Source organism: Ovis canadensis, chromosome 26 (assembly GCF_042477335.2).
Source record: "Ovis canadensis isolate MfBH-ARS-UI-01 breed Bighorn chromosome 26, ARS-UI_OviCan_v2, whole genome shotgun sequence".
Taxonomy (NCBI): domain Eukaryota; kingdom Metazoa; phylum Chordata; class Mammalia; order Artiodactyla; family Bovidae; genus Ovis; species Ovis canadensis.
Window position 1 is genome coordinate 52047299 of NC_091270.1, and position 22545 is coordinate 52069843.

Here is a 22545-nt window from a genome sequence, read left to right on the forward strand (position 1 = left end):
AAAGTAATTTCAGCCTTCACAGAGCTCCTTGGGTCACATCCAGGTTTTATTGATTCTCGCTGAGTTAGCAGCACACAGGTTGACAGCTCCTTACGGCAAGATCACCTCTGACAGACCAACCAACCCAAGGTTTCTGGTTCGTTTCCCAAGATACCAGCAATTAGAACTTCATGACCAAAATTTCAGTATTTTCAGCTGAAAAAATTTTTATATCTGACTGAACACAGCTTAAACTGGAAAATCTAATTTTTTGCATCCCTTTTGGATATTCCAAAGGTGGAATTATTACATTATCTTTTCTAACTAATTTAATATTAATATACCCAGTGACATGGGACATAATTAATCATGCTATTCTTTAGCTGTCTGATAGAGGGTGAGTATTGAACTCAATAAAAATATTTAGTTTCACCAGTGAGAAACTTGTAAGAAGTGTTACATGAAGAAATTTAGACAAAATGCCAAAAGTGTTTAATATGTCACAAATTTTTAAATTTCACAGTTTTCTACTAACTCGAGCCTCTTATTCCTTATTATTTCAAGTACTGACACCTCAAGAGATGTATAATTTATAGATGCTCCATGTAGGAATGAAAACAAAATGGTAACAATTACAATACAATTCCATCTCTATAACTCTAGTTAGAAAGTTTGGAACTGGAGAAAATTTTAAAATAAATCTTATTGTATATTGTCAGTTCAAGGAAACCATACCTATATATAGATGAACTTGACTGTATTCTAAGAGTTGTCTCTATGCAAATATATATATATATATATTTTAAATAAATTTTAGTCTGAAGTGGAATGACCCATTTCATTCATAAGGTGAAGTTTTCAAAATGGTTTTATGCCTACAATCCACTAATCAAAGGAAGGTGACTTTTTACTTTTCTTGGTCACACTGTGGGCTTGTAATACCTTAGTTCCCCAGCCAGGGATTGAACCCACCCTCTAGGCAGTGAAAACACAGAGTCCTAACCACTGGACCACCAGGGAATTCCCTGGAAGATGGCATTAAAATGAACAATGAATGAAATTTTGATACAGGGTACATTCTTTTCTAAATTTATTTCATTGAAATATAGTTGATATATAAGATGTTAATTTCTGCTGTATGGCAAAGTGATTCAGTTATACATATACATCTGTGTATATTCATATAAACACACACTCTTTTTCAAATTCTTTCCCATTATGGTTTATCACAGGATATTGAACATAGTTCCCTGTGCTGTACAGGAGGACCTTGTTGTTTATCCATTTTCTATATAATAGTTTACATCTGCTAGGCCCAAACTCCCAATCCGTCCCACCATAAATCTCCTCTATGTCTCTGAGTCTGTTTCTGTTTTGTAAATAAGCTCATTATATCATATTTCAGATTCCACATGTAAGTGATATTGCATATTTGACTTTCTCTGTCTGACTTCGCTTAGTACAATAATCTCTAGTTGTATCCATGTTGTTGCAAATGGCATTAGTTCATAATTTTTTATGGCTGAGTAGTATTCTATTGTGTATGTGTGAGTATATATATATACACACACACACCACATCTTATGCAGTCATCTGTCAATGGACATTTGTGAGTACTCTTGCGAGCAGTGCTGCTATGAACATAGGGGTGCATGCATCTTTTTGAAATAGTTTGTTCTACATATATGCCTAGGAGTAGAATTGCTGGATCGTATGGCAACTCTATTGTTAGATGTTGAGGACCTTCCCTACTGTTTTCCACAGTGGCTGCACCAATTTACATTCCCACCAACAGTGGAGGAGGGTTCCCTTTTCTCCACACTCTCTCCAGCATTTGTTATTTGTAGATGTTTTAATGATGATCATTCTGACCTGTGTGCGTTGGTACTTCATTGTACTGTTGATTAGCATTTCTCTAATAATTAGTGATGTTAAGCATATTTTCATGTACCAGTCCAGGGTACATTCTTGAGCAAGGCTGCCCTTTAGCTTTTTCCTATGACTGTGGTCAAAACTTTTCCTATAGCTATATATATATATTTTTTTAAAGAGCATTGCCCTAAGACATAAGCATGTAGAAATACTGAGCTTGGCCTGGTTTTCATTTAGACCTAGACACATTTCCCTAGAGTAAATTATGTGGACCTAATCAACAAGAGGGCCTGCCCAGCACTTAGACACAGAAGCTTTTCATCGGAGGTTCATGACACAAAGGCACACCTATTTCTTGATGGGAAGGTCACATTTCTCTTTGCTTGAGTCTTATCCAGAAAATCATTAAGAAAATCATCTTACTTGGTCTGATAAATGCTATTCGGACATAGTTTTTCAGAAGATACGTTTAATGCTTTTTTAAAAGGAAAAGTCATGGTCATTGTGTATTCTGCAGTGAGCAAGTAACTGCACAGCCTTTGGCTCTGCTCACAGTGCCGCACACCCATCTCCTTGAAGCTGACTCATGCTTCCTGCAAGCACTGCTCACATGTCAGCTCCTCAGGGAGTGTGCTGTAGGCTGAATGTTTGTGTCTTTTCAAAAGTCGCATGTTGAGACTCTAACCCCCACCCAAGGGGATGGTGTTGGGAGGTGGGACCTCTGGGAAGCAATTAAGTCATGAGGGTGGAGCACTCGTGAATGAGATTAGTACCCTTACAAAAGCAACCCAGAAAGCTCCCCCTTCCTCCCACATTATAAGGTCACAGTGGAAAAGACAGCCATTTGGAAGCAAGCCCTCATCAGACACTGACTCTCTCAGCACCATGACCGTGGACACCCCAGCCTCCAGACCATGAGAAATAAATGTCAGTGCTTTATAAAACACTTAATTTATGGTATTTAATGGAAGAGGGCAGGGCAACCCACTCCAGTATTCTTACCTGGAGAAACCCATGGAAAGAGGAGCCTGGAGGGCTACAGTCCATTGGGTCGCAAAGAGGCGGACACGACTGAAGCGACTTAGCACAACGCATGGTTACAGCGGCCTGAATGGAGGAAGGTGTCTACCCCAACCAGATACACTGTCCTTACTCTTAATGTTCCCTGTGTGGTACCAGCTTTATTTTATCACCAGCTGACATCAGTGGATACTGGTTTATCTTCTGTCTCCCATCACAGCGTCTGTGTTTCCTCTTCACTGATCTGTCTTCAGCACCTACACAGGGCCTGGCAGTAGGACCTCAAGTATCACTGGATGCTTGGAAATGTTTGTGGAATGAAGAAATGAAGGCGTGCAGAAATGATGGGTGCTGTACCAGATTTGGAGATACCCTCAGGGAATTCACAACTTAACAGGAGAAATGGACATGCCTGCATTGCCGAATGTGCTGTGTTTAGTCACTTGGCTGTGTCCAACACTTTGGGACCCCATGGACTATAGCCTGCCAGGCTCCTCTGTCCATGGGGATTCTCCAGGCAAGAATACTAGAGTGGGTTGCCATGCCCTCCTCCAGGGGATCTTCCCAACCCAGGGGTCGAACCCAGGTCTCCCACACTGCACATGGATTCTTTGCCGAGTGAGCTACCAGGGAAGCCCCTGCACTGCCATATAGTGTGATAAATGCTTTATCAGAATAGTGTCAGACATGTGTGTGCCGGTTGGTCACTCGGTCGTGTCCAACTCTCGAGACCCCGTGAAATGCAGCCCACCAGGAGCCTCTGTCCATGGGAGACACCAGGCAAGAATACTGGAGTGGGTTGCCATGCCCTTCTCCAGAGGATCTTCCCAACCCAGGGATCAATCCCAGGTCTCCTGCATTGCAGGCAGGTTCTTTACCATCTGCGCCACCAGGGAAGCCCTGTCAGGTGTACCAGTGACCTAAATGGCAAGGATGATTTTTCAGATGTAGAGGTCCTTCAGCTGAGTTCTGAAGCTCTCTTTTCAGGTGGTTAAAGGGAAAGAGAGAAGCCTAGAAAGAGAGCACAGCAGGGGCAAGGAAGAGACAAAAATCCCACAGGTCCCTGAGTAGTTGCACGTGAATGGAGTGAAGGGCGTGTAAGGGGAGAGACCTGAATGACAGGAAAATCAACAGAGCTGATTTCAGAGTGAGACTCAAATCACAGAGCACCTGATCCCCTCCCAGGGAATTCCCTCTAGCTCCAACAGTGGCCTCGTGCTTCTGAGAGCAGTGGTCAGCCCGAGGGCCATGAGGAGCTGGCCAGGAGGCGTCCTGTCCACTCCCCTCCAAGGAAAGCTCCAAGGACGTGAACCAGCAGCAGTGGGACACAAGAGCATCGTCTTCCTCTCCGCCAGCCTTGGTGGGCCTCTGCCTCTGCTTCTTCCCTGACCAGGTTGAGGCAAAATGGGGCGACGGCACCCACAGCTCTGCCTGGGTGGGGAAGCCTTCCTTAGAGCTGAAGTCAAAGCCAGACGCTGTATTTCCTGAGTCAGCTTTCTCTTCCTGGGATGGCTACCCCTCCACAGCAAACTGACTCTTTCTGGTATTCCGGAGGTTTGTCCTGGACTTAGGAGGGAAAAGGCATCCTGCATCAAAGAAGTGAAAGTCGCGCAGTCATATTTGACTCTCTTTGCGATACCATGGACGGTAGCCTACCTGGCCCCTCTCTCGGTGGGATTCTCCAAGCAAGAATAACGGAGACGGTTGCCATTTCCTTCTCCAGGGGATCTTCCTGACCCAGGGATCAAACCCACGTCTTAGCAGGAGGATTCTTTACTTTCTGAGCCTCCAGGGAAGCTCATCCTCGCATCAAATATGAGGCAACAAGACACAGAGCTGGAGGGTGTGTCTGTGCCGGAAACTAGAGACACTTTAAGACCAAACTAAAGAAAGAAAGACCTCACCAGGCTCCTCCAAGGGAGCAGGTAGGAGAACAGAGCTTTAAACATTTGTGCTCACCTTTTTTTTTTTTGGTTTAGTTAAACAATATTACCAAGCCACATCATTCTTGAAACCATGATCTCAAAACTTAGAAGAGATTAGAAAAATTTATATTTTTATTGGAAACATATAGGGGTTAATTTTTTAATATTTATTTCTATTTATTTATTTGGCTGTGCCAGGTCTTCCTTGTGGCGTGTGGGTTCTAGTTCCCCGACCAAGGAATCAAATCCCAGGGCCTCCTGCATTGGGACCACAGAATCTTAGCCCCCGGACCACCGGGGAAGTCCCTGTATGGGTTAACTTAATGTGCTTAAAGGCGGGGTTTGGATAAGGGACAAGGAGCTAAAGTCTGAGAGTAAAAAAAGAAATAGAAATATCAAGCACTGCCCAGATTTTACATTTTTCAGGGCTCTGGCCTCCTGAGTTTTCCAGCATCTCAGTCACACAAGTGGGTGTGGGGTTTTACCATTGGCCAGAAAAATAGTTAGGAATTCACCAGCCAACAGCTTTCTTTGTGAGGCTAAAATGATGCTGCACTTGAAAATGCAAGTTTCCTAATCTTTTCCTAATCTTCATTTCCTAATCTTGGTCCAAGTTTTCATTCATTCATACGATCAGGGGTTATACTCTACTTAAGGAATACACTCCCCAAGCCTTCATGCTTTGCTTCTTACAGTACTGAAAACAAAAATTCAGAGGAAGGAAACATTGAGAAACAGCTGTTGACCAAATGAGCAAGGGCAGTGATGATATCTGAACAATACTGGTGGTATCGCCTTGTATTTAGAAAGTGTCTTTCTCCAGAAAAGATCACAGTACTGTATAAACATGTATATTTTGTCTTTTATCCCTAGTGATTGAAAAAATTAGGTCCATTCTTATTAATGTGTGTTAATGTATGGCTATTTCTTATATTTATTTTGGCTGTTTCCATTTGCCATGCTTTAACTGCAATGAATTCCTTCACTGAGCAGTATCTAGAAATTGCACTGACTTTCTTCATCTGTCTAGGGTCCTATTTTCTATATACTCTTCACCTTTGGGCAGTACCTTCTTTCTGCTTTTGCTATGTTGGTAGCTTCATGTTTTACCAGTCTGAATTCACGTTGGCATCTTCATCTTTTTCTTCCTTCCTTCCTCTCTTTCTTCCTTTTTGGCTGCATCGGGACCAGCTGTAACACACAAGATCTTTTGTTGAGGATCAAGAGCTTCCCTTCAGTTGTAGTGAAGGGGTTCTAGAGCATAGGCTCAGCAGATGCCACACACAGGCTTAGCTGCAACCCCAAACCCCACATGTGGGATCTTAGTTCCCTGACCAGGGATCCAACTAGCATCCCTTGCGCTGGAAGGCGGATTCTTAACCACTAGACCACCAGGGAAGTCCCTCATCTTGCTTTTGGAATCATCAGAACTTGCCTATAAATTCTGTCCTCCAGTTCCATGTTTCACCACCGAACTCCACCCTCCTGCTACGGTGACTTATGTGACTCCCTTTTTCACGTGATCATTTTCATGAAAGACGTTCCATCTGCACAGTTATGTAATTATTTTTTAAATAATTATTTTTTAAAGCTCCTTGACACTGGGGATGCATGCACCAGATGTTCCTGACTTTTCCTTCTACATAGTGTAACTTAAGACGTGTCTTTTTCTCCCATCTTCCTGAACGTCACAGGCCAACTGTCCCACCATAAGTCTGTGCTGCTCCTTCAGATTCTCTTTGGATGGCTCCTTAAATGCTCCTTCTTTACCCATCAATAGAAGAAATCTTTCTCTGGGAACTCATTTTACTCTAAAGTTCTTTTATCTGATGAATATCAGTTGGAATCAAAGATCATAGATGCAAAAGGGGGCCCCGATTTTGTATCTTTCCCTCTGCCTTCTTGTTCTCCCTTAGGCAATGCAACTGATCGAAGCCCAAAGAAGTGATGTGTCCCAGGTCATGGCTCTAAGAAGTAAGGAAGCAGGAGCTGGATACCAGCTCCCCAGAGGAGGTGCCGTGGGACTGGGGAGGCGGCTGGCACCAGAGATGAGAAGTCTCTGAGTAAGCAATTGGTACTTGCACGGAAAAGTTATTGGCATGCTTGTACCCCAACCCATAATAGTTAAGGAATATTTTAAAAGACCATTGAAGGGAATTCCCTGGTGGTCCCTGGAATTCCACTATTTCACTGGAGAGGTTGAGAGTTTGATCCCTGGTAAGGGAGCTGAGATCCTGAAATCTGCACTGCTTGGCCAATTTTTTAAAAAATTACTGTTGAAAAGCTATGTAGGAATGAGAATTATGGAAGAGTAGGATTATGCTCAGAGACTATTGTTCCAGTCACCTGAGGCTGATTAAAAACCACCCAAGGGGACTTCGCTGCAGGCACAATGAATGAGTTTGCCTGCCAATGCAGGGGAGATGGCAGGTTCAATCCCTGGTCTGGGAAGATCCCACATGCTAAGCCCGTGTGCTACAACTACTGAGCCTGTGCTCCAGAGCACAGGAGCCATAACCACTGAGTCCACGTACCTAGAGCCCGTTCTCCACAACAGGAGAAGTCATTGCAGTGAGAAGCCTGCACATTGCAACTAGAGAAAGCCCATGTGCAGGAATGAAGACCCAGTGCAACCAGAAAGAAATAAAAAAATAAAGAAAAAACCCCCCAAAACTTAGAGCCTTAAAACATCCCTATTTTGCTCACAAATCTGCAAGCTGAGCAGAGTCCTGCAGTGATGTCTGGTCCCTGCTCTCTCAGGGTCAGCTGGGGTCACTCAAAGCCTAGAGCTAGAACAACCGTCTGAAGGCTCACCCAATTTGGAGTTCCGGAGGACAGAACAGCTGGGGCTCCTCACACACGTCAGGAGCTATGTGATCTTTGCATGTGGACCTTTCACGGCAGCCACGGGAAAGCCAGACATCCTACCTGTCCCTGTCCCTTCCCAGGGGACACAGCTCAAGAAAGCTGGTAGAAGCTGCACCAACGGTCATGACTCACCTCCAGAAGCCAGGCAGCATCACTTCGGCCCTGTTCTCTCGGTCCAGCAGGTACAAAGTTCTTCCCAGCCTGAAGAAGAGAGATCACATCCACTCCTGGGCATATATCTGGGCAAAATGATGTTGAAAAAGATACCACACACCCTTACATTCATAGAAGCACTATTTGCAAGAGCCAAGACATGGAGCAACCTAAATGTCCATTGACAGATGATTGGATAAAGAAGATGTGGTACATAGATACAGTGGAATACGACTCAGCCATGAAAAAGAATGAAATAACGCCATTTGCAGCGACACGAATGAACCTAGAGATGATCACACTAAGCAAGTCAGACACAGAAAGAAACACCATGTGATATCACTTATATGTGCAGTCTAAAATGAGACTCACACACATAGAGAACAGATTTGCCAAGGGAAAGGAGGGGTGTGGGAGTTATGGAGTGGGACTTTGGAGTTAGCAGATGCAAACTGTTATACATAGGATGGATAAACAGCAAGGTCCTACTGTATAGCACAGGGAACCCTATTTAATATCCTGTGATAAACGGTAATAGAAAAGAATATGGGAAAGAATGTATGCATAGGCATAACTAATCACTTTGCTGTACAGCAGAAAGTAACACAACATTGTAAGTCAACTATACTTCAACAAAATAATAACCTTTTTTTTAAAAGGAGGAGAGATTCCAAACTCCATCTCTGGATGGAGACATGTCAGCAGTCATGTTGCTGTAAAAAGACTTCAGGATGAGATGGATATCAGAGCAGCTCTCTGGGGAAAACACAACCTTCTACAACTGAAAACCACTGAATCACCAACCAGAGGACACGCGGACACTCTGGCGCGAAGGCTCACGCCGCCCGAGTCCTCAGCCGCGGGGGCCGGGCGCCCCCTGCCGACGGCCCATGGACTGTGCGAGCCGGGGCCACACGCCGGACCCTGGCAGGGGTGGTCGGGGCTCAGCCGGACCCGCCCCCCGCCGCCTCCACTCGGGAAGGGGCGGGGAGAGCGGGCCGCGGGCACGCAGGCCCCCGCCCCCCGGTGGGTGGGGCCTCCTGGCCGTGATTGGACAGCGTCTCTAGTGCGAGGTGACGTTGTGCCTAGACAGGAAGTGTCCGAGAGGAGCGCGGGAGCTGCGAAGTGAACGCTCTGGTCTGTTTGGGAAGCGGCTCGCGCCGAGCGTTCCGCGGCCGGTTGCTCTTCCGGCTGCTTCCCGCGAGCGTCCGGCCGTCGCTGCCCGCCGATTCAGAGGGCCTCGCAGCCTGCCCCGACCCGGGTGAGCGTCCGCGTGGGCCCACTGGAAGGGCTCTCGCCGCGTGTCTGTGTGTGTGTGTGTGTGTGTGCGCGCGCGTGCGCGTGGGCCCACTGGAAGGGCTCTCGCCGCGTGTCTGTGTGTGTGTGTGTGTGTGTGTGTGTGCGCGCGTGCGTGCGTCTCGGGGTAGGCGGTGACCCTATGCCCGCGACGCCAGGAGGGGAGCGGGGAGGAATGTGCTTTCGGAATCCCTGAGGCTCCAAGAAAGCTGAGCGCTGAAGAATTGATGCTTTTAAAGTGTGTTGGAGAAGACTCTTGAGAGTCCCTTGAACTGCAAAGAGATCCAACCAGTCCATCCTAAAGAAAAGCAGTCCTGAGTGTTCACTGGAAGATGCTGGGAAAGATTGAAGGCGGGAGAAGAAGGGGAGACAGAGGATAAGATGGCTGGATGGCATCACCAACTCAATGGACATGAGTTTGGGTAAACTCCGGGAATTGGTGATGGACAGGGAGGCCTGGCATGCTGCAGTCCATGGGGTCTCAAAGAGTCGGACACGACTGAGCGACTGAACTGACTGAATTGACTGAGGCTCCAAGGATGCGACCTCGTCTCCATCACCCATCTTCCTAAGCCTCTGGGTCACTGACTGGCCAGGTCATTGTATCCCCAGCCTTGAGAGGTGCCACGGTTAATATTAGAGCCGAAGCCAGCGCAGCCGCTGCAGAAAGGACCTCCTTCTGGAAGGCAAACACATGTGATTGGTGCTCCATTCAGCCAGCACGTGGAAACCCTTGTAAGGACTGACCGCTTTGAGAAATTGATCCCTGACCTAAGATTTGAAGGAAGAGGCAACCCATTACAAAACCAAAGCCAGTGAACTCTCTGGCCACTGCCAAAGAGGGTCTACAACCCATGTAAACCTTTCTTTTTCCCAGGTACAATAGTTGCGTGTTCTTGCAAATAAATACAAACACACAGCATAGTATGGGTTCTTTTATTTACTAGGTTCCTGGTTTCAGAGAAGATGGCAGAGGAAGCAGACCTCTTGGGACAGGACTCTGATGGGGACAGTGAGGAGGTGGTCCTGACCCCTGCAGAGCTCATTGACCGGCTGGAGCAGGTAAGCAGCCCACACGGAATCCCCCTCCTGCAAGCACAGCCTCTTAAGCTAGTCCAACGCTGCAAATGTCAGGATTCAAGAAATGAGGGGATGGAATTCAAGGCTTCTTAGAAGAGAAGAGACTGCGACTTACCATCTCCACAGAAGCAGGAAGTATAGGCACAGCCAGATAGAAACTTCATAATGTCGAGCACAGATTCCTCAGGTGGGTCCAGTAAAGGTTGGCTTTGGGGACAGTTACAAGAACGGTTCACAAAGCAAGGATCTACTTGGTATTTGTGGAGACTACAGAAGTGCTTGATAGAGACTTAAAAGTTCTAGAAAATGCTGAAACACCTTTAGGAGAAAACTGGTCTCATCCTTCCTTTTCCTCCAGTTTCTTTTGCCAACCATTCTGTACATTTCTACTGCTTGCCTCAGATCACTCCTGGGGTGTTTCTCCTTTTAGTCATAGTCACTGTGGTTTATTGAGTATTTCTTGTGTGTCAGGGTTCTTTATATTTCTGGTCTCATGAAGCCTTGGTAGTTGAAGGGTTCAGACTGTCTGTGTTTAAATCCCTCCATGCCCCTGGTCTGTTTTACAAATGTAGGCAGGTTGTATAGTTTGTCTCTGGCACGCCCTTGACTATAACCTGGAGGTAATGGTAGTGGCTACCTCATGGAGTTGTTGTGAGGATTGAATGACATAAGGTGTGTGACGTACTGAGTGTAGACTGAGGCATGTGAAGGGCTCACTGAATGTCACCTGTGAGCAGTAATGCTCTTCACAACCCCCTGAGGGAGGTACCGTGTTATCTCCGCTTTAGAGATGAGGAAGCTGAAGCTTCGCAATGAAAGGTGTAAAGGAACTTGCCAGGGTCACACAACAGCATCAGAGCCAGGATGTGAACCAGGTCTCTGATTCAGTCCACCTGCTGCCTTATTCCTCTCCCTGCAATTGCCCCTTTCAGAACTCTCTTGCGTCTGCTACTTTACGATTCTTCATTCTCATACTTTACGATTCTTCTTCAGTACCTGCCCTCCAGTATTCTTGCTTGGAAAATCCCATGGACAGAGGAGCCTGGCGGACTACAATCCATTGGGTGGCAGAGAGTCAGACACAACTGAGCGGCTGACACTTTCCCTTTCATACCACGGTGGATGTGTAATGTGGTACTGTCACTTTAAAAAATAACATCATTTTCTGTTGAAGAAGGCACACATATCCCATGGCCCAGTTATTACTCTTCTCAGGTGCATGCCTAGAGTAAGGCATATACACATAAAGAGGGGGAAAAAGAGTAGGAAAACGGATAAAAGCTCCTGCTGCTGCCTGGATAGCTCTCAGGAGCATCATGTAGCAGAGCAAACGATGGTTGCTAAGGAAACTGTACAGCTCAGACCCCTGCCAGGCTGTTGTCCAGGGCGGAGCTGGCCAGCATGGTGGCCGCATAGGCCGAGGCTCCGCCAGGGCCTGGATGCTGCCCCCCCCCACATCCTCGGGGACAGCGGGGCCTCAGACCGATGGCTTCTGAGTGTCCTCAGGGCTCCTCGGAAGGCAACGCAAGGACGGCGGATCTGACAGCCTCGGCAGGAGCTGAGCAGGAATTGCACCCGGGGCCTGAGGCTCTCCTGCAGTGATGCCCTGTGGACAGCCGCTGTGAGGGGTGGCCTCGGGGGTGGCCCGACCGGCCACTGGTGAGCACGGCTCCAGGAGCCCGTGTAGGATACTCCTGAATGCTTGTGGAAAAAGAGGATTTCAAACTTATTGCCTAAAACGCAGTTCCCCGTCTTCACGGTCATGGTCGTGTGAGTTTGCTAAGGCTGCCTAAGAAGTACCGCGGGCGGGGCGGCCCCAGCAGCGGAAGCACGCCTTCCGCCTTCTGGAGGCTCCTCTGGCGAGAGATCGGGGCTGACACGCTCGGTCTCCCCTGCGCCCCGCTCCTGGCCTTGGGGGCGCCTGTCTCCGTGACCTCGCGTGCTCTTTCCTCCCCGGAGATAATTTCACACACAGAGAGAACGTCCACGAAGAGAAGGCGACTACGGACTGACCGTCGAGTCGCTGGGAATCCGCCTGCGGCTCTTCTCCTGCAGGGACACCGGCCACGTTGGATTAGGGCGCCCCCTAACGACCTCATTTTAACCTGCGCAGTTTGTCCTTCCGCAGCTTAAGTCTTGCCGGATCCTTCTCCGGCTCCTGTCTGTCTGCCTTTACTTCCCAGAGTTTGCTCAGAGTCGTGTCCGTTGAGTCAGTAACGCCGTCTTAACCGAACCTCTTTACAGCGCTCATCTGCAAAGACCTTCTGAGGCGCTGGGAGTTAGGACTTTAACATATAAACTGAGCAGTGGAGGCGGGCACATTTCCTCCCAGTAGCACTGACCAACAGATTGTCGTTAAAATTTTTTCAAAGTCAGTCGTTTCAAACAACTGGATTTTCAAGGTCTGAACTTAAACACAAGATTCTCACTAAAAATTTTGACAAGATTTTATCTGGACATTTTGTACTAGTATAAACTTCCCCTAATGTTATGTGTTTTTATTACCATGATTTCATACTGTACATGAGAAATCTCCCCAAATCTCCTGCCTTTTACCCAGTGTACCATGCAAACATTGTCTTTTCTTGGAGTGCCCTGTCATGGGAAGGTTGTTAAGCACCGTGTAGAGATACAAACAGATGTAGTGAAATGACAGAAAATTAAACCCTAAATTCAGGTTAATGATCACCTTTGAGGAGGGAGGGAGAGAGGCAAGGGGATTTATAAAAAGATGGTATTCTTTAGTAAAGTTATGTGTGCTCAGCTGTTCATCACTGTTTTTTATGTATTTCATAAATTTTTTTTTACCTATTCAGTATATATTAAAGTCAGTTAAAAGAAAAACTCCTGCTGTAAGTCCTTACTGACAGTTTGATCTTTTCGCATTCATTATGCTACTTGAAAATACAGACCCTCTTTTTGGTTAGTTTTATATATCTGCAAACTATTCCAGAAGCCAAACACCTGAAAAAAAAAGAAAAAAGAAAAAATTTTGCTGTAGTAGCAACACCCAGTATTTAATAATGCTTCTGGATGGTGATAACTGGAGAAACGGAGGCTGGAGGGTGTCAAAATGAATAAATGGAGATTGCCTGGCCTGTAATTCTGAGCTATGCTAAAACTAAATTTTTTGTGATTGAAAGATAAATGCAGGTTCTTGAGTCCCCTGTGGATATTTCAGTTCCCTAAGCCTTGGTGATTTCTGGAATGTACGAAGCATCTGGGCCAGAGTCATAAATTAGGGATTTAACCTCTTCTTCCACAACTGCATAACAGATGAGTTTCCATTTTCGTCTGTGATCCTTTGTACTCTTATGCAATTAGCAAATAACATAATCTGTATTTTTCTTGTCAACGAGATAAGGATAACTGAATCCTTTTCCTCTCAGATATTGTAGTGATAATTGAAAAAGTATTTGTAAAGTGCACCAAGCTTCAGGAAGGAAGAGATGGGAGGTTTATAGAGCTTAACTTCATCTTTCAGAATGGAAGGGTGCTAGTGCCCCCTGGTGGGCAATATCGGGTATAGACCTGTGGACACCACATGAGATTATTCTCAGCTGTAGGTGTGCTAAGGACACAGCCTTCCCACTAAAGGAAATAAAGAAGCCATCATTAAACATAACTTGTCTTCAGAGCATTCCCAGTATTTCTAACCAGTCGTTTTCTTTGCTGAGGTCGCTGTGATTTTAAGGGTATGTGGTGACTCACAGGGTTATTTTGCTCCATGGTGAGCAATGCTCTGTTTTGGCTTTGTCTCTTAGGCTTGGATGAATGAAAAGTTTGCCCCTGAGCTGCTGGAAAACAAGTCTGAAATCGTAGAATGTGTCATGGAGCAGCTGGAGCACATGGTAAGCGGTGCCTGCCTCAGGGTCCAAAGGAGAGACCCTTAGGAGGTGTTTGAGCGCAGTGAAAGTCTGACAGTGAATCTGTTTTGTTGGGCCCAGCCTAGTTTGGGGTTTTTTGTTTTTTAGTTTTTTTAATGTTAAATTTCTTATCTGTGTTTACAAAGCCTAGGAGCTCCTGGGAACATCTGGACGTCAGCTTCCCATGATACCCCAGGGATGTCAGCTTCTGAAAACCTGTTCTCAGCCTTCCTACGTTTGTGCATGAGAACAGCTGACAAGCACAGGGCAAGGGCTACCCCTCCCAGCCTGCCCTCCAGGCCGCCAGCCCGTCGGCACCCTCCTCGCTATGTTCCTTACCAGCCTGGCCCTGTAGCCTCTAAGTGTGTTGTGTTTAACCACAAAGTCGAATCCGACTCTCTTGTGACCCCGTGGACTGTAGTCCACCAGGCTCCTCTGTCCATGGGAGTGGGTTGCCATTTCCTTCTCCAGGACATCTTCCCAACCCAAGGGTCAAACCCATGTCTCCTGCATTGGCAGGCAGATTCTTTACCACCACGACACCAGGGAATCCCTCTGAGTGTGTGGTCCTTGGCTTAGATGAGCCAGTTTGAGCCACTGCCAGCCTCAGGCTAGCTTTAAAACGTTGGTATTTTACAGTTTCTGAACTGGTGTTTTCACACTGCTTTTAAGACCCTTTAGACATTTCTTATCTGCTGTATTATCTAGTTTACACTTGGGTTGGAGTTCTTCGGGTTGGAGTTCTTCTGGGACCTTCTGACTGACCAAATTCAGATTCTATTGAAATGGTCTTTTTCTAAAAGTAAATGAGTAGTGCTTGTACTATGTCATGAGTTTGTGGTCACGTATTGTTTGTATAGTTAAGAGATGAGAAGAAGATGAGAGCTCTTACACAGGGAGTATTTTGTCCTCCTCTGACCTAAATGTAGCCTCCAAATCCTCAGTGTTGCCAATGATGACGGTCCTTGTGGCCCGAGGGCAGATTGAACAAAAAAAATGTTCTTAGTCTTTGACTCTTGTTTTTGTTTTCTTTTTTTCAAACTTCTTTTTCTCTCTGAACAGGAAGAAAATCTCAAGAGGGCCAAGAAGGGGGACCTGAAGGTCAGCATCCATCAGATGGAGATGGAGCGGATCCGCTTCGTCCTGAGCAGCTACCTGCGCTGTCGGCTCATGAAGGTCGGGGAGCCTGTCGTGGGGGCTGAGGGTCCTGGGTAGGGGCTGGGAGGGTCCCAGGCCTGGAAGCACTGCCCAGACCCCACTTCAGGGGAGCCAGAGTCAAGACGGCGACAGATTGTCCTGGAGGAGCGGATGCAAGGCTTGGGTGGCAGTAGGCCTCCTCCTCCGGGGACACTTTCAGTCTGTCTGCTGCGAGAATGGCGCCCCCTGGAGTGACCGCGGGGCAGTGCTGAGGGTGACGGTGTTGGCAGCGGCTGAACAAAGACTACTGGCCAGAGGGGACCTAGTTCTGAGAATTGTTTTACGTGCCGTTCAGGCAGTGTCGTGTGGACGGTGATAATCACATTCAGCTGTATCTGACTTACCAAAACGGAACTGCAAAACATGCTTACTCAGTGTTTTGTATGATGTCTGTTTTAACCCTGGGAGGTTCTTACCTCCTTGAAGATTCTTCTCATTTGGTTCCACTTGCCCTCTTAGTTACGACAAAGCAAATACGGCTGATTCTTGACCAGCACAGGTGTGAACCGCACCAGTCCACCAATACACGGATCTTTTTTAGTAAATATGTGCTATAACGTGGTCCACAGTTGACATGTCTGCGGGTGCAGAGCCTTGGATACGGAGCACCAACTGTAAAGTTATTCAAGAAGGTGGGGTCGAAGGTGTGGTTCCCCCAACCCCCCTGTTGTTCAGGGATCACCACGATCCCTGATGTACCATCTTCCACGTGCGGTCACTTCCGATTCTGAGGACCGCTCACAAAGGCTCATCGGAGTCCTCTCAGTTAAACATTTCAGCCATTTATTTCCCTTAACTCTCCTGGTCTCTTCCCTAAAACATTTGTCAGTATCCTCCTTAAATTATCCCACCTGTAACAGAACATGGACTTCCTCTTGGCATTTGGTCGCCTGTGTGAAAAGCAGGATGGTCACTTCCCTTCTCCTGGACATGAGACTGGGAGTAATGCCACCCAGGGTCACATGGCGCCTCTGATGGCGACAGCCTGGGTTCATTCTGCACTCACCGTGAGTGCCAGCCTCTTATGTAATTTTTCAGCTGTCGTGATTATTACCCCTTCCTGTCACTGTCCTATGTTTGCGTGGCTTGATTATTGACCTACCGTGTGGGGCTCAAAACTTGTCCCTCTTAAGCTTCTCCTCATTAAGTTGGGCAGTTCGCTGGTCTCTGGATCTCGATCTTGTCACCTAGTTTATTCATTACCTCAGCAAGTTTGATGAGTGTGTCATCAGAGGTCTTACCTGGCTTGTTAATAGGACTGGGCCAGAGTTAGCCTGTCCCCTGGGCCTTCCCCGAGGGTCAGCATCCGTCACTAAACTGCTGTTCAGTCGTTTATGAGTCTCTAGTCTGTACTGTTACCAGTCTCCCCGCCCCTGCTCCAGCCTTTCCACAGAGGCATCAGAGACAATGCCGGATGTTTGGAACAGGCTGAGACACACAGCCTGCTTCTCCCCACCTTCAGCTGCCAGGCCGCTTGGTTTTCTGTGTGTGTGGTTGGGTGAATCCTCTTCACGGTCACCAGTCACTTTCCTTTGAGTTCACAAACCATCTTTTCCAGTATGTATTCAAATACGACAACACATACGACGTGAAGGACCCTGAAGGAGGGGGATCTGTGTTGACGACCCCCCTTCTCCTTTGTATATTTGAAAATCAGGAAACGCACCTGCCTCTTATCTTTCCCATCCCTTCTGAGCTCGGGGACTCTGAGATTCTGAAATGGCAAGCGTTCTAGTGCAGCAGCAGTGGCGGTCAGCGTGAAGACGGGAGACGCGCTCAGGCCCCGTACACGTGGGAATTTAACTCCTCCTGCAAGGCCGTGGTCCTGAGCCGGAAGACCTCATCCCTTTGAGGATAAACGCTGCCTCCTCTCGGCCTTCAGCTCCTCCTCACTTTTGCTCGCAAGGCGTTTCCCTGGCCGAGGTGATCTTGACAGCCTTGACTCCGAACAAGAGGCTGCCCTTCCTGGTTCCTGACCACGCACCTCTCTAGCTTTTGGCTTTGTTGTTGTCCTGTTTCCTGGTAGTCCTTAGCGTTTTTCCAAGCCTCACCCGTTTGTGGACTTTCTCCTTGCCAGTTATATTCTTTGATTCAAGTGTCACTCCTCTGCAGCTCGTTTGTTCTGTGTCTGTCTGTCTCGCCCCTGTGTCTGCTTCATCTCGCAGAAGGACACCTGTACAGCTACACAGAAATGCTGGCTGACAGCCCCATCCTGCCTCTTAAACTCCATTTCCACTTGTCTCTCCAGAGTTTCCTTCGTGAAACCCTTTCACCCTTTTTAAACTGTCTTCCTTTTTCCAGTCCTGGTCTTCCCTCTGAATTCTCTGAAACCTGCCTTCTTGAAGTGTGGCAGGTAGGTCTTATGATTAGCAAGAGGCTCAACCATGAAGACCCACCATTTTTTTTTTCTGCTCCTTTTTTGGCCGCACGTGGTATACGGGATCCTGGTTCCCCGACCAGGGATCGAACCTGCGCCCCTTGCAGTGGAAGCAGGAGTCTTAACCGGTGGACTGCCAGGGAAGCCCCCAGTCTTGCCTTTTTAGTGACTTATTTTTCACTCTGCTGGTTCTTCACCGCTGTGCAGGCCGTTCTCTAGTTGTGGCGACTGGGGGCTGCTCTCCACTTGCAGTTCGAGGGCCCCTCATTGCAGTGGCTTCTCTTGTCGCAGAGCAAGGGCTCTAAGACTTGAGAGCTTCAGTAGCCCGTGGGCTCAGTAGTTGTGGCTCCCAGGCTCTAGCACCACAAGCTCAACAGTTGTGGCACCCGGGCTTAGCTGCCCTGCAGCATGTGGGATCTTCCTGGACCAGGGATCGAACCTGTGTCTCCTGCATTTTGGCAGGCAGATTCTTTACCACTGAACCACCAGAGAAGCCCAAGACTCATCATTTTTAAAGTCACTTTCTAGATTAACCTCCGCCTGTTTCAGGAGACTTGTCTGTGTGCCGCTGGAATCAGACAAGACCTTTGATGACCCACTTTATCAAGCTGACTGATAGCATGCAGCGTTGACAGGTGTTTCCTGTCCCTGCAGATAGAGAAGTTTTTCCCTCACATCCTTGAAAAGGAGAAGACCCGCCGAGAGGAGGAGCCTTCCATCCTTTCTCCGGAGGAGTTTGTCTTTGCCAAAGAGTGAGCAGGCGTGGACCCGCCTTTGTCCCCCCCGGGCTTGGGAGTGTGGGTTGTGTGGTTGTGTCCCTGAGGCCGGTGGCAGGGCCCCTGTTGTGGGTCTGATGGCCCCGGCGGCTCCGCCAACGGCGTTGGGTCTGTGTGTTTCAGGTTCCTGGCTAACACAGAGACCTATCTGAAGGACACGGCCTTAAAGCACATGCCTCCCAATCTACAGAAGGTGGATCTCATGAGGACAGGTGAGCAGAACGTTCGCTTCTCTCTCTTCCCTTGAATGAAGGAAAATAAATGTGTAGACAGATGAGCAGAAAAGAGACAGAGGGGAAGGGTTCTGGGTTAAAAACCAAGAATCGTTAAAAGCAGGTACTAGGGTAGCCGTTTGCGGCCATTTGAGCATCACTTTTGTGTTCTTCTGGTTCGGAGGAAATTCTCCAAATATAGACTCAGCCTCGTGGCATATTCAGTTACCTCCTGAGCATCCACGCTGTGCTCGGCTCTTTTGGGCATGGAAGCGGCCAAGGTCTCTGTCTTCTGGGCGGGGGTGGGGTGGGTGGGAGGGGCAGCCCCTACAGATTCCAGCTGTGCAGGACCTGTCTCCCCGCTCTGGGGGTGAGGGGGGGATGTTAGCCAGGAGGCTACGAGGCCTCTGGGGGTCCCTCAGGGCTCCTGATCTTTATTTGTGAGCAATTTCCAGGCTGTGGAAAGGGGAACAGGACTGAGGTGGAAAGAGGGGAGGCACAGCCATCACCCCTTCACTCAGTCCCCCCAAAAGTCTGCTGAGCCGAGGGGCAGGGGCCCTGGCGGTAACTCCTGAGGTCGGCTCAGCCAGCGGGGCCCCTGGCACGTGGGCTCCAGTCCACACCTCATCTTTGCCGGCTCCCTGTCTCCACGCAGGACCTCCCATGGGGCCTGGAGTCCAGGCTCACAAACTGAGGCTAGGATAGCCCACCCTTGAACATTCCCCCCCAACTACGTCTCTCCCCGACCCAGTCTGGGGGCCACACTGTGAGCCCTGCTCCAGGTGGCTGGTGACTTAGCTCTGGCCTCCATACTCAGTACTGCCGTCAGGGTGCCTGAACAGCAGGCGTGTTTTCTCACGCAGATCCAGAGGCCAGAGTCGATGGTCAAGGCGTGCTGACAGCGCGGGGCCCCCCAGGCCTCTCCCCTCGGCCGGCAGGTGGCTGCCTGCCCCCCTACCACACACACACTCGGGTGTCTGTGCCTCTTCTTATCGGGACACCAGTCAGGTTGGATTAGGGCCCCACCTTAACAGTTTCATTTTTAGCCCTTTAAAGGCCGGGTCTCCAAATCTATTCTGTCCTGAAGTTCTGGGGCTCAGGGCTTCAACATGTAAATTCGGGGGGACACAATTCCAGGAGCAAGCCCAGCCCAGGCAGGGTTTGTGGAACTCTGAACTGGTCGTTTTGGAAAACCTGCCTGAGGGACACAGAAGGCCCAGTCCCTGTCCAGTTCGCCTCTTTGTCTGTACGTTTGAGCAGAGTGGGGGCCACGAACCTCATCCCTGCCCAGCGCTATCTGTCGTGTCCATTGGATTCAAGCAGCTGGGAACCACCGATGGGCCTGCATCGATTCCTGAGCTGGCCCAGGACGTTGCCCAGGAGCTCCTTCTGCTTGATTCTGGTCAGCACCTTCTGACACTCAAGCGTTGCTTGCCTTGGGTCCCTTCCAAAGACCAGAGCGAGGCTCCTAGGACTGGAGCTGTGCAGGGGCCAGCCTGCCCTGGGGAGATCAGAGCCTGGCTCACTTAGCCCAGATGGCCCGAGTCCCCTCAGGCCCCTGGAGCATGGAAACCCTCCTGGCAGGGTCGGGGAAGGTTGTCGTAACCTAACATCCTTTGAGGGTTTCCTCGAATCAGCACCTGCCCAGTGGGCCCAGCTGACTCTGCTGAAGTTGGAGTCTCTGGAGGTCCAGAAACCAGGAGCAACCCAGGGAACCCGCGCCTGACTTTTGCAGCCAGTTATCCTCAGCCCCCTCAGTGGATGGGGAACCACAGGCAGCCCCACACCTGAGCTGGGCCCTGAACGCTGAGTGGTCCAGCAGGTTCTCTGGACCCCACTGCGTGGTAGGGCCTCCGCTTGCAGTGCAGGGCTGGAGGAGCAGCCGGCTCTGGGCTCTTCCTGACAAGGTGTGGCTGATGGAGGAGGAAGGGCAGCTTAACCTGTGATCAACGGAGGGACATGGAGGGGAGCTTCCAGCGGTAGCCTGGGTTCCTCAGCCTGACGTCCAAGGCTATCACCGTGTGACCCCATCTCCCTGACATCCTGGCCTCCCGCCCTCTCCACAGATCTACTTTCTGGCTCCGTTCACATGCTATGTCCTCCTGAGACTCTTGAGCGTGTTTCTCTCCAGTGGTCCTTGCTCCTTCCTCCCAGGCTTCCACTCATCTCAAGACCTCTCCACTTGTCCAGCGAGCGGGTGCTGAGTGAGACTGTGGGAAGTAGGCTGATTCTAGAAGGAGCCCAGATCTCTCCTCAAATCCCTGCAACAACCGCCCCCCTACCATGCTTTCTATCAAGGGTCCCTTCGTGATTGAGGCAGTTAATCTCAGCAGCTCTTCCCTCTTGCTCTTATTAGCTGAGCATTTGCTGATGACATTACCATTCTTCTGGCAGTTCCCAAACCAGACCTAGACGCATACGTGTTTCTAAGAGTGAAAGAGCGACAAGAAAACATCCTGGTGGAACCGGAATCAGACGAGCAGAGGTGAGTGACGCCTGTGCTGCGGACAGTGGGAAACAGTCCCACCAGGGCTGCCGCCGAGCTGCATGGGTACAGAGTTCCCTTCCTTTTCCAGGGACTACGTGATCGACCTGGAGGAGGGCTCACAGCACTTGATCCGATACAGAACCGTCGCACCCCTGGTTGCTTCTGGGGCCATACAGCTAATTTAAAACCAGAAATAACTACCCGAGAAATGAGGCCATGGGACCTTAGAAGACACATTTTTGGAAATCCTGCATGCCACCCCATGCCAAGGACAGCAGCAATCTCAACGGTGCCGTGGGTCCCTGGGCCATGGAGATCTGCTCAGAGCATCCCCCTTACTTGTCCTCAGCTCTGCCACTCCAGCCAGAATCAGCAGATGATGCTGCCGCTGTGCTGATCTTGCTGCCAGAGTCACTGAAACCCCCTTGATGGTGATGTTTGAACTGAGGAAAGTGAGGCCGGGGCAGTTCACAGAAAGCCATCACTGTCTGTGATGAGGGGACCCATGAGCCTGACCCAACAGCGCCAGGAGCATGCGCTCAACCCTCCTGGCAGGAACAGTGTAAATAGCTTCAACCGCCTGGCCGCCCTTTGTGAAAGTCACTGACTCGTGTAAACTCACCTTCTGGAACCTCTCCTCTTGGACTTAGAACTAACCTGTGTCACGCTTAGCTGAGCCTCACAACCCAACCAATAAACTATTATTAGATCTGGGTTTTGTGGCAGAAGGAGCCGTAGGCAGTTCCCAGCGTGTGGCCTGATGAGGTGCATCCGAACCGCAGCCTCGGCAGGCCAGCCTGCGGGTCATCTGCCAGCCTGGACTCGGTCAGAGCAGCAGCAGTGCTCCTGTGACCAGCGTTCACTTTCTCCAGGGAAATGGACGGAATGAAACTCAGCGAATGGGCAGTGTTACCTAGGGAGGGATGTACAGACAGCAGATGAATTGTCTTCCCTTGAAATGTGATGCAGAGGAACTGGGTTCCAGCCTTTCTTGCTCCCCAAGAAGGGAGGTTTCCGTCTGCACAGTGTAGCCTGGTAGAGAAACCAGTGCGATGCTGCTGCCATCTCCAAGAGAAGACGTTCAGTGAAAGCAGGGGAGAGTGTTTTTTATTCATTAGTAAAAGCATTTTATATCTCATGCAGTACCTTATTTTCTCCAAAGCATTCTCACCCTTCTCAGCCATTCACTGAACAAATGTTCAGTGAGCAGAGTGTGCTGGGTACAGTCCAGTGCACTGGGGTTCCACCCAGAACGAGAGGGTCACTGACTGCTCAGGTGGGAACAGCGCCTCGTGGAGAATCGAATAGCGGCTCACCAGCATGCTTAGATGGGGTGCTCTGAGGGGCTGTCACTAATTTCAGCTAGTCTCACTCAGTTAGGCTGAGGTTTGAATAACAAGAAGAGGCCAGAGACACAGAGCTCAGAGGGAAGGGCT

The 22545-nt window shown here is 49.0% G+C and overlaps 1 protein-coding gene across 1 annotated transcript; it reads left to right on the forward strand.

Moving 5' to 3' along the window:
* The first annotated feature begins 8793 nt into the window (after positions 1-8793).
* Positions 8794-22247, forward strand: GINS4 (GINS complex subunit 4). Its single transcript, XM_069573366.1, has 8 exons — positions 8794-9078; positions 10061-10175; positions 13958-14044; positions 15122-15235; positions 18288-18385; positions 18533-18621; positions 21016-21106; positions 21198-22247. The coding sequence occupies exons 2-8, from the start codon at positions 10080-10082 to the stop codon at positions 21292-21294; spliced, it is 672 nt and encodes a 223-aa protein (XP_069429467.1). The 5' UTR covers positions 8794-9078; positions 10061-10079; the 3' UTR covers positions 21295-22247.
* Positions 22248-22545: the final 298 nt, after the last annotated feature.